This window comes from Schistosoma mansoni, chromosome W, assembly GCF_000237925.1.
Source record: "Schistosoma mansoni strain Puerto Rico chromosome W, complete genome".
In the NCBI taxonomy this organism is placed as follows: Eukaryota; Metazoa; Platyhelminthes; class Trematoda; order Strigeidida; family Schistosomatidae; genus Schistosoma; species Schistosoma mansoni.
The window spans coordinates 48,412,278-48,425,271 of record NC_031502.1 but is presented as its reverse complement, the minus strand read 5'-3'; the positions used below and the strand labels follow the sequence as shown (position 1 = coordinate 48,425,271).

General features: G+C 36.8%; 2 protein-coding genes across 3 annotated transcripts; one reads left to right on the top strand and one right to left on the bottom strand.

Moving 5' to 3' along the window:
• Window positions 1–1,511: 1,511 nt before the first annotated feature.
• Window positions 1,512–11,638, bottom strand: Smp_071600.1 (putative translocon-associated protein, alpha subunit; the record flags this gene model as incomplete). 2 transcript variants are annotated; one of them, XM_018789970.1, is given in 5 exon segments in its annotated part: window positions 1,512–1,519; window positions 1,753–1,894; window positions 1,899–1,926; window positions 2,228–2,271; window positions 11,576–11,638. In XM_018789970.1, coding segments are annotated over 5 exon segments (285 nt in total).
• On the top strand, window positions 4,547–10,463 carry Smp_071590 (putative tbx2 protein; the record flags this gene model as incomplete). The annotated part of the gene is made up of 4 exons (XM_018789972.1): window positions 4,547–4,660; window positions 4,888–4,960; window positions 8,481–8,769; window positions 10,433–10,463. 4 exons carry the CDS (start codon window positions 4,547–4,549, stop codon window positions 10,461–10,463), a joined length of 507 nt encoding a protein of 168 aa, XP_018655362.1.
• Window positions 11,639–12,994: the final 1,356 nt, after the last annotated feature.

The following is a 12,994-nucleotide window of genomic DNA, read 5'->3' as shown; positions in this document are numbered from 1 at the left end:
CATAACATTAGTAGCAGATGTAAGAGTTGGGGTTGAACTTGTTGGCCATATTGACATAACACTTCCATTTATTTTTTACGCCCTTTGAGTTTATTCTAGCAATCTTTTTAGGCGAGATGGCAATGTGCTTTTGAGTAACATTATAGATCAAGATGTATACACCCTGTCCTACTTCATCTTTTCCGTGCAGATGGTATGATTTTTTCCAGAATTCGTGGTAATAATCTTCACAACCATCACACAGCATACCATTCTCCGTTGGGCAACGAAAACCTAGTCCGTGGAAGAGATTAGTATATACCATCTCCAGAAAGTGAATATTTCAGTAGAACGTATTAAATAATCTCAAAATTACTTTACTTTTGTTGACAATTTAAATGGATGGGATTAAATTAAAGTGGAAGCAGTAATCTGATGTATTGACACGTTGAAGACCAACAAGTTTACTCACTGATTAAAATATCATCATCCTTTTTAAATAGTTCGCCTTCTACAATACAAAAAACGTCGAAAATATATATGTCTACACAAAATTGGGTACCATAGTTGAGTTTTATATCAAGAAACTGTAGGATTGTTCGACCCTATTGTCCCTAGCCTCGCTTCTAGGAACCTCTTAGTACTAATAGAAAACACGGTTTGTTCGCTGACGCTATTAAGTGTTACTATGCTCGATGCGTCTCCAGATAGATTGAAAGTATCGCATCAAACCGACCTAGAGAACCTTTAGTTGATCTCATCAGTATAAATGTTTAAGTACTAGGGAAAATTGTATTGCTATCGTAGGCCGAAGAAAGATCAAACTAATGAAAGCAATATTAGGGAAGACAGCTTTCTTGATAGCCGCTTTTATTAGAAGCAGTTGTTAAGTATTATAGCTCTACCATCATATTTTAAACCTAACTTCCAGAATGGAATTCAGACAGCAAATTCGTGTACAGTTTTAATTGGTAAAAAAAAGTGATAACTGATCCACCTCATCTTTAAAGGTTTGTTGCTAATTCAAGACATCTTCAGCCATTTTAACGTAATATTTTGCACCTAGCCTGTATATCGACTCTCTAAGTTCAATTAACCGTGGTATAAACATCCTTGAAACATTTAGAAGATTATTACTTTTGGGACTAATGCAGCATGTTCACCATATGATATATCTATCTGATCGTGATCAAAGCAATATTTATAAATCATACGTCTTGTTTGGATCTCTTACTTAATTTATTAACTTTCTACTTTATAGTACTTAGTTCTTTTGCTGAAGACGCAACTATTTTGTCGGAAGAAGACTCCACGCTTTTACCTTCTGTAACAAATGAAGACGATAGATTCAAAGGATCTCCAGCCGTTAATGTCTTGGTAGCCCTTAGTAAACCTCCCTACGGTCTTTACTCTGGACGTCGTGAAATAAACCTGCCTGTCGGAAAAATTTCATCTCTTGTGGCTTCCTTGGCTAATGCCAATCCGACAAACGGTGAACAATTCAAACTAGATTTTATAGAAGGGGCACTTCACTATCCTATGTACTATGACTATCACATTCAGAACTTCACCAGGCAACGCCTCCATGAGACATTAGAACCCGGTCAAGAGGTTTGTTTGGTTTCGTTACCAAAAAATTTCTAGACTTCCCTTTATTACAGATTCAAACCCGCTCTCGAATTAGCCGGTCGATCTTTTGACCTGTCTATTGTTGTTTACTATCACGACAATAATGACATTTATTATGCTCATAAGTTATTTAATCAAACTGTTAACGTGAGTTATTTATACTTTGTAATCGTTCCCTGCAGTTATTTGAAATCGAAGAAGGTGTAGACACTGAAATGATTTTCTTGGTTATCTTAGTAATTGCCTTGAGTATAGCAATTCTAATTGGTATCTGGCACTGGTTCACCTCAATCGCTCAAAAAAGACAGCCGGTCAAAAATTCTTCAAAAGTGGTAGAAAACGATGGTGAAAATGCAGTCGAAAACGAATACCTGGCACTAATAAAAAATAAGCCTCAAATTAAAAAAGGTAGTTTATCGTTTGGAAAAGTTGAATCATCTTTTATGCTACACTTGGTTTAAACAAGAGCATGTTGCATTAAATCAGTGTTGCCTGTCTTAAATATTTATCGCGTTCGAAGACCAATTGTTTGTCTAAGGTCAATGCGTAATGTAATCTGCAAAGATTTAACAATCTCCACAACCTTATGGCAATCTACTCTTTGTTACTTTTTTTGTAGATCGCTCTGACCATATAATTCGTCGGCACCAGGGTAGACGCTAAATAACCGAAGAGAGTACATACTTCAGCTCAACTGCTTTCGATTTCCTCACTCGTGTACACATGTCATCTGTAAAAATCTGTATACAATCTCTTCATTTTTAAACTGTCTCCGCCCTAGAACATATACTTTGTGTTTAATGTGACCACTGTTTTTCTTTCTGTACTGTTTGATAAGTCTGTAGTTGTCCCTGCCAATAAAACCCTATCTGGTCAAATATTTACTGTTCTAGCACTTCGTAAGTGTTCTTGGGAATAAGTTCAACTTGTTATGTTTTTTGGAGTATTAAACTCATATTAACCAATTGTACTCAAGTGGTACGATTTAGTGGTAGTTACATACTTTTGGCTATTCTGTGTGAGTTCTACTCAATCAAAACATCACATACATTTCAGTTACTTGTGCGAATATTTCTCGGCCTAGTGACACTTCAGGTTCCGGATGTCTTGTCCCACTGCAAATTAATCGTTTGCGATCTGTGACATTTCCTTTCACTTACATATCAAACACTTTAAGACAATGTACAAATTAGTTTATATGACCAGTCACTTTGATTGAAATGACTTACTGACATATCGGACAATATTTAAAGAAAAGGAAGCATTATGAGAAAAATAAGAAAATAGTGTCACTGGTCCTTATCAGTGTTTCTATTTGATATACGCAGGATCCGGGTTAAAAACCTCGGTATTCGTGGCCGAAACTTTGATGCAAAAGACCGGAGGATAGTTATAGGATACCAGAGGATCCAAACAATGACCTGTAAAAAGAAAAGATGTCACACTTTTCACAATCGTCCAAAAGCTTTTAAACTCGGTTTAAACAATTTATAAGATAAATTTAGCCGAATCTTCTTAATTTAGAGTTGGTAAGACAAGTTACGTTAATTGCGACTGTTGAGTCTTAAAATTTTAGTCTTGGTGGCATCCTTGAACAGTTAAAGAACAATGATGTTAGTTTTCATAGCGCAGAGTATTTACTGTAGTTTTAATTAGAATCAAAACTTTTGGTGTAATATGACCTCAAAAGATTCTACTACATATTGTTACTTAGTTGCCTATGTTTTCTCAACAACAAACCACGATAAATCTCCATTTGGAACTCCCACGAATCATAGGTTTGTTTTAAAAAGGTTAGAGGAACTTTGTGATGGTGAATATTTGCAGCTCAGGAGGACTTTGCAGTTGTGTTTTAAGCTGAGTAATTTCATCTTGGAGTTTCCGGTGTCTTTTCAGGCAGAATCATTAGAACGTACTTCAGGAAAAGTGTGCTGCTAAAATCTCTTCACAACCAACCACCGAGAATGTACCATGAATGGAAATATCCAAACTAATACTCAGTGATCACTATCGGATCCTACCAATGATTCATCACTTTTAAAGTTTCAACTCTATGATGATGGTCATATGTGTGGTGAACAAGTGTGCACAACTAAACATTACTGTTCAACAAGTCATAAGTGAGGGTGTATTATTAGGTAGCATAGCTGTTATATAGATACAATGGCTTAGTGTTGAAAGCACTTTTAACTAACAGATATTCAATGTTCCGTTGGTTGGGTAGCATTATTGGCCTCATACGAGTGCCTCTCAGAGCTACATAAATAAAACTGCGCTTAGCCAATTATGTGACTAATTAAGCACTGCTGACACCAAGTATCGTATTAATTGTTCGTTGGCGGAAAATAAGCGCACTGCTCATGATGGTTATGTGCTCACGTCGTGTATGTATTAATCACATCTTTACCGACTGGTATTAATTCATTATAATAACAATTCATGCTTTTACTACATAATCAAAACACATGGTTTAAGTTTGCATCTAGATAAATTCATTTTTATTACATAAGTATTGACGATATGGATTTATTTTGAGAATCAAGGCAATTTAGTTATCATGTATGATGAATGGATTTCGCTACTATCAATACATGTTATGATACTTTAGTTGAGTCTTGTGAATGTACTTATCGGGATGATCTGGTTTTTTGTTAACAATTAAGTGAGTCTTTGGTGTGTCTGATTGATTGGTAAATACCTGCTTAACTAAACGTTAAGTGCAAACCGAAGCATTTAGGCTTACTTTCTAAAAGTTAAAGATTGAGAAAAATCTTACCATTAATATTCCTTTAGGATGCAGATTTGGTGCGATGAAGCAAACGAGTATTAAGAGATAAACCAGACACGAATCACTAGTATGTATTCCAACAAATCCAACTATGCACAAAAGAGATGAACTAGTTAAGAAATGTAGAGTCGCGTTTCTATATCGAACTCTATGCACAAAAACAAGGAAGTTTATCAGTACATGACGCATGTGGACAAGACGTCTACAAAAATTCCAATAACACCAGTGATCTTCGTAACTTGGAGGCTTATTGAACATTCTGCGGTTTAGTTAATTATTTGATAAGTGGATCTTACCTAGACAAAACTAAAGGTCCGAAGTAATCTATTGAGCTTAAAAGCAATCCTGAACAACCCATAACAAACAGGATAGGTGGTTCGTATACGTGAACCAGCAAAAACAAAATAGTGATTGCAAATATTACAAGCAATGTTGATCGAGGATTTTTCCAACTCAGTATATTCTCAGATTTTACTATTAAACTGAACCAGTCTTCAAGATCCAACATCAGACTTTTTATTTCTGGTTCTCCAACTATGTTTCTCTCGATTTCGAAGACGTCCTGTGTTCTTCTAAGAGTCTTCATTGCAGTAGAATAGATCAGTAGATTATTACGAAGCTTGTATTATTTACAACATTTTGCCTAGAAAGATATTCCAAGCACTAAAATTAGTATATGAGACAATCACATTTTCAATTATCGTTAGTATTTAAACGTGAAAACGCTGATAGATTGATTCCTGGTTCCTTCGGGATATTAAGTCCCTCAATAGTCATGGTACATTGCTAACTAGCTTTTCCAGTCTATCCGTAGTTCCTGTACAGAATTGGAAGTGTACAAAGTGCTGTAGCACTCTAATGCCATAATCAATGTAAAGTGTAAGGAGGGGGCAACGGCCTATTAACGTATACCGTCGCATATCAGGGACTTCATGATTTTCGAGGGTACTGAGAGAAGTGCTACCAGTAGGTTCGCCGCCGTTTTTGTTTGTTGGGACATTAAGACCTAACGATAAAGAAACACTGGTCTCGGCTTGTCGAAGAGAGGTCGCATGACGGAATAAGCTTTTTGGATTGCAGATAAATTTACCGAGTAGCTTTATCTGATACTGAAGGTTGTCTTCTCTAATCACAATTGTGCATTGGTTCCTTGCTTGTTTGAACTGCCTATATTTGCTGTTGTCACCAGTTCGTCTATATTCCTCCCAGCAGTGCCTTTTGCGTCTTAGCAATCGAAAAGTGCGATTCTTGATGACTGTCTTTTGGCATCGTTGGTTGAACAGACTGCTTTGTAGCACATAAGGTCTGGTACAGTAGGAAATCCCAATGAGCGTTCACACCAAGTTGAGAGTGGGCTTCCCAGTCTACTTGCTGTAAATTGACCTGTAAAGTTGGCACGTCCGACGGTTTTTAGTACCAGCATCCTTTGTTAGCGGGATGTCTTAGCTCAAATTCCCTGATAAGGTTGAAGGTCACGACGGAGTGACTGCTTCTCCCCAGAGGAGCCAGGATTGAGAGGTTGTCAATTGGAAATTATTTATATTAGGCCATGCCTTATACGTTTTTAGAGGTTTTTGTAGCCCAATATCTGAGTCCATTTGGACCGTGTGAATAATTGTCATTGAATTATACATCCTGGCGCATATATATCTGGTGCCCGCATGTACCAATGTTTATCTGTTAAAATAAATACATCCTGACTATTCTCGTATATAATTATTAACTGAAATCACGTTACTAAGTAACGGAACTAAATAAGTCAAATACGAGAATGGATTTTCGGATACGCATATTGTTTACACTCATCGATTCGGACTGACAATGAGACGGATGATGCGAAGAGAAGAGAGAGAAGCGAAATGATGCACAAGGAAGGAGTGTGAGCTAATTAAATCTAACCAAGCGCCAATCGATATTTATAGTCAGACAAAAATAAGCTACAGACATATGATGAGTAAGATAAGAAGTGCACACAAATACGCTCACATGGAAACAGTCAAGATTGATAAGCAAATAATTTACAAGGTCAAAACGTAACTCAAAAAGAATGGAAAAATTGGCCTGTCTAGAAGCTAGAATAAGTTGGTAACGGCGAGTCTTACGTAAGGCTACTGTTCCAGGACGATAACGATGTGGTTTTTAACACCACCTGTAGCTGGTGTACTTTTCCGTGCAGCTTTAGTGGACAAATGCTTCCTGGGTGCCTTCCTACCTGTACTCTTACGAGTGGTCTGCTTCGTGCGTGCCATGACTGTGAACAAGTTATGTGGCCTTAGCATAGTAACCGACACTACAACGCGAGTTAACGATTTTAGATTCTAAAGAGTCTTGATGTGTGCTTCTGAAGTTCACAACTCGTGGGAAGCCAATCTTTGAGTGTGGACGATTACTTTTTAGAACTCATAAATTAAAGCAGAATACTTCAGATACTAGAAGCAGTTCATTGTATCAAAATTGAGACCAAAAGACAGGGGAGCATTTTTGCAATTCTGCTTGATACAGTTAAGAGAAAATTAGGTAAATAAGAAAGACTTATGGGATTTGGTGAACTGATGCGCTTAAACAATAAACAGATAATGTGCATGCTCTTATCAGTATATACTAATCATAGCGACCCCAAATATGATTTGAAGAGTGAATAAGGCCATTTTATTTTATTTGCTTCGACATTTTGATGCCCGCGATTATATAGAGTATATATATATATACATATATAAAGAGAGAGAATATTCACCCAACTGTATTATATGAAATTTATTTAAAAGAACTAAATTGTAAATATTTAAAAGCAATTCATAGACCGAGAAACACAACTACGAACGGAATTACTTACGACTGTTGCAGCTTGATTAAAGACCTTGATGTAATGAGACTTTTCAAATGATGCACTGCTTTATGCAACTTTCAAAATTTGCTGAAAATAATTGGCCAGTTGTTTTTTCTAATCGAAGTAAAGATTACAAGTGAGGTTTGTCGGCAGCGAAGAATTCCGCATTGAAAAAAACCCACATTACATCCACCACTTACATCCTAGAAGATCTCATGAGATACTGCAGCAATGCATTTTCCACTGCTAAAAAAGGCGTGGGCAACAAAAAACTCTAAAAACGTATAAGGCATGGCCTAATATAAATAATTTCCAATTGACAACCTCTCAATCCTGGCTCCTCTGGGGAGAAGCAGTCACTCCGTCGTGACCTTCAACCTTATCAGGGAATTTGAGCTAAGACATCCCGCTAACAAAGGATGCTGGTACTAAAAACCGTCGGACGTGCCAACTTTACAGGTCAATTTACAGCAAGTAGACTGGGAAGCCCACTCTCAACTTGGTGTGAACGCTCATTGGGATTTCCTACTGTACCAGACCTTATGTGCTACAAAGCAGTCTGTTCAACCAACGATGCCAAAAGACAGTCATCAAGAATCGCACTTTTCGATTGCTAAGACGCAAAAGGCACTGCTGGGAGGAATATAGACGAACTGGTGACAACAGCAAATATAGGCAGTTCAAACAAGCAAGGAACCAATGCACAATTGTGATTAGAGAAGACAACCTTCAGTATCAGATAAAGCTACTCGGTAAATTTATCTGCAATCCAAAAAGCTTATTCCGTCATGCGACCTCTCTTCGACAAGCCGAGACCAGTGTTTCTTTATCGTTAGGTCTTAATGTCCCAACAAACAAAAACGGCGGCGAACCTACTGGTAGCACTTCTCTCAGTACCCTCGAAAATCATGAAGTCCCTGATATGCGACGGTATACGTTAATAGGCCGTTGCCCCCTCCTTACACTTTACATTGATTATGGCATTAGAGTGCTACAGCACTTTGTACACTTCCAATTCTGTACAGGAACTACGGATAGACTGGAAAAGCTAGTTAGCAATGTACCATGACTATTGAGGGACTTAATATCCCGAAGGAACCAGGAATCAATCTATCAGCGTTTTCACGTTTAAATACTAACGATAATTGAAAATGTGATTGTCTCATATACTAATTTTAGTGCTTGGAATATCTTTCTAGGCAAAATGTTGTAAATAATACAAGCTTCGTAATAATCTACTGATCTATTCTACTGCAATGAAGACTCTTAGAAGAACACAGGACGTCTTCGAAATCGAGAGAAACATAGTTGGAGAACCAGAAATAAAAAGTCTGATGTTGGATCTTGAAGACTGGTTCAGTTTAATAGTAAAATCTGAGAATATACTGAGTTGGAAAAATCCTCGATCAACATTGCTTGTAATATTTGCAATCACTATTTTGTTTTTGCTGGTTCACGTATACGAACCACCTATCCTGTTTGTTATGGGTTGTTCAGGATTGCTTTTAAGCTCAATAGATTACTTCGGACCTTTAGTTTTGTCTAGGTAAGATCCACTTATCAAATAATTAACTAAACCGCAGAATGTTCAATAAGCCTCCAAGTTACGAAGATCACTGGTGTTATTGGAATTTTTGTAGACGTCTTGTCCACATGCGTCATGTACTGATAAACTTCCTTGTTTTTGTGCATAGAGTTCGATATAGAAACGCGACTCTACATTTCTTAACTAGTTCATCTCTTTTGTGCATAGTTGGATTTGTTGGAATACATACTAGTGATTTGTGTCTGGTTTATCTCTTAATACTCGTTTGCTTCATCGCACCAAATCTGCATCCTAAAGGAATATTAATGGTAAGATTTTTCTCAATCTTTAACTTTTAGAAAGTAAGCCTAAATGCTTCGGTTTGCACTTAACGTTTAGTTAAGCAGGTATTTACCAATCAATCAGACACACCAAAGACTCACTTAATTGTTAACAAAAAACCAGATCATCCCGATAAGTACATTCACAAGACTCAACTAAAGTATCATAACATGTATTGATAGTAGCGAAATCCATTCATCATACATGATAACTAAATTGCCTTGATTCTCAAAATAAATCCATATCGTCAATACTTATGTAATAAAAATGAATTTATCTAGATGCAAACTTAAACCATGTGTTTTGATTATGTAGTAAAAGCATGAATTGTTATTATAATGAATTAATACCAGTCGGTAAAGATGTGATTAATACATACACGACGTGAGCACATAACCATCATGAGCAGTGCGCTTATTTTCCGCCAACGAACAATTAATACGATACTTGGTGTCAGCAGTGCTTAATTAGTCACATAATTGGCTAAGCGCAGTTTTATTTATGTAGCTCTGAGAGGCACTCGTATGAGGCCAATAATGCTACCCAACCAACGGAACATTGAATATCTGTTAGTTAAAAGTGCTTTCAACACTAAGCCATTGTATCTATATAACAGCTATGCTACCTAATAATACACCCTCACTTATGACTTGTTGAACAGTAATGTTTAGTTGTGCACACTTGTTCACCACACATATGACCATCATCATAGAGTTGAAACTTTAAAAGTGATGAATCATTGGTAGGATCCGATAGTGATCACTGAGTATTAGTTTGGATATTTCCATTCATGGTACATTCTCGGTGGTTGGTTGTGAAGAGATTTTAGCAGCACACTTTTCCTGAAGTACGTTCTAATGATTCTGCCTGAAAAGACACCGGAAACTCCAAGATGAAATTACTCAGCTTAAAACACAACTGCAAAGTCCTCCTGAGCTGCAAATATTCACCATCACAAAGTTCCTCTAACCTTTTTAAAACAAACCTATGATTCGTGGGAGTTCCAAATGGAGATTTATCGTGGTTTGTTGTTGAGAAAACATAGGCAACTAAGTAACAATATGTAGTAGAATCTTTTGAGGTCATATTACACCAAAAGTTTTGATTCTAATTAAAACTACAGTAAATACTCTGCGCTATGAAAACTAACATCATTGTTCTTTAACTGTTCAAGGATGCCACCAAGACTAAAATTTTAAGACTCAACAGTCGCAATTAACGTAACTTGTCTTACCAACTCTAAATTAAGAAGATTCGGCTAAATTTATCTTATAAATTGTTTAAACCGAGTTTAAAAGCTTTTGGACGATTGTGAAAAGTGTGACATCTTTTCTTTTTACAGGTCATTGTTTGGATCCTCTGGTATCCTATAACTATCCTCCGGTCTTTTGCATCAAAGTTTCGGCCACGAATACCGAGGTTTTTAACCCGGATCCTGCGTATATCAAATAGAAACACTGATAAGGACCAGTGACACTATTTTCTTATTTTTCTCATAATGCTTCCTTTTCTTTAAATATTGTCCGATATGTCAGTAAGTCATTTCAATCAAAGTGACTGGTCATATAAACTAATTTGTACATTGTCTTAAAGTGTTTGATATGTAAGTGAAAGGAAATGTCACAGATCGCAAACGATTAATTTGCAGTGGGACAAGACATCCGGAACCTGAAGTGTCACTAGGCCGAGAAATATTCGCACAAGTAACTGAAATGTATGTGATGTTTTGATTGAGTAGAACTCACACAGAATAGCCAAAAGTATGTAACTACCACTAAATCGTACCACTTGAGTACAATTGGTTAATATGAGTTTAATACTCCAAAAAACATAACAAGTTGAACTTATTCCCAAGAACACTTACGAAGTGCTAGAACAGTAAATATTTGACCAGATAGGGTTTTATTGGCAGGGACAACTACAGACTTATCAAACAGTACAGAAAGAAAAACAGTGGTCACATTAAACACAAAGTATATGTTCTAGGGCGGAGACAGTTTAAAAATGAAGAGATTGTATACAGATTTTTACAGATGACATGTGTACACGAGTGAGGAAATCGAAAGCAGTTGAGCTGAAGTATGTACTCTCTTCGGTTATTTAGCGTCTACCCTGGTGCCGACGAATTATATGGTCAGAGCGATCTACAAAAAAAGTAACAAAGAGTAGATTGCCATAAGGTTGTGGAGATTGTTAAATCTTTGCAGATTACATTACGCATTGACCTTAGACAAACAATTGGTCTTCGAACGCGATAAATATTTAAGACAGGCAACACTGATTTAATGCAACATGCTCTTGTTTAAACCAAGTGTAGCATAAAAGATGATTCAACTTTTCCAAACGATAAACTACCTTTTTTAATTTGAGGCTTATTTTTTATTAGTGCCAGGTATTCGTTTTCGACTGCATTTTCACCATCGTTTTCTACCACTTTTGAAGAATTTTTGACCGGCTGTCTTTTTTGAGCGATTGAGGTGAACCAGTGCCAGATACCAATTAGAATTGCTATACTCAAGGCAATTACTAAGATAACCAAGAAAATCATTTCAGTGTCTACACCTTCTTCGATTTCAAATAACTGCAGGGAACGATTACAAAGTATAAATAACTCACGTTAACAGTTTGATTAAATAACTTATGAGCATAATAAATGTCATTATTGTCGTGATAGTAAACAACAATAGACAGGTCAAAAGATCGACCGGCTAATTCGAGAGCGGGTTTGAATCTGTAATAAAGGGAAGTCTAGAAATTTTTTGGTAACGAAACCAAACAAACCTCTTGACCGGGTTCTAATGTCTCATGGAGGCGTTGCTTGGTGAAGTTCTGAATGTGATAGTCATAGTACATAGGATAGTGAAGTGCCCCTTCTATAAAATCTAGTTTGAATTGTTCACCGTTTGTCGGATTGGCATTAGCCAAGGAAGCCACAAGAGATGAAATTTTTCCGACAGGCAGGTTTATTTCACGACGTCAAGAGTAATGATTGGAATCACAAGTGTTATACAATAAAGGATAATAAACGTCTTCTGCAGCCTGTGACGGACTGTGTTGCTGAACGAGATACTATCTGAGTTGAAATCTTTTGAAGGTGGGGTACCTATGGAGCCCACTTCATGTCCTCTGCTTTTTCTCCTACTTCTGTGAATTACTGTGACTGTCTAAGTCATCAACACCATTGTCCGCCGAGAGTGTCAAAATCTGGAGGACAATAAGTATTGATACTAATCGTGCTTATATTCAACTTGACTTAGACAAATTCATTGAATGGTCTCCAAGTTGGTGCCTAGAAATTAATTGTAGAAAGAGTGTGCTAATGCTGTAAGTACTAGTGTACTGAAACAGTATATCGATTGAACGCGGTTCAAAAAAGTCTGACTTGAGTGTTACAGCAAGTCACAACATCATAACAGCTGCATATTGCATTGCAGAAGGCACCAAAGTATTAAACCCAAGCGGCTGATCCATGCCTTCTTAAGGATCCTGGAAAACTCAATCGTGTCCAATGTGTGAGAACAAGGTTGGTGAGAACTTTTTCTCAAATCCTTAACGATGAACTCTCTACATGCTTAAACCTGTTTCGCCTATCTTAACGCAGAACGTGAGGTCACCCAATAATGTCACTTCGAATTCCATACTTCAAATGCCGCTACAGTGACTGTTTTTAAAACACGTTCTATGGGAGTACTATCCTACCTGAATTGGGAAGGCATAACGCAGGAATATTTTCCCAAAAGAGGTCTTTAGTTGTGTGGATATTTAAACAAGAATTATCTTGTGATTAGTTTTGTCACTATTTCCATTTTCCGTAAATTCTTACAATTTGCGCAATTATCATTGGTTAACAAACAATACTAAGTGAATTTCAACTTCACCCCATTGCACAAGCAAGTGGCTATCA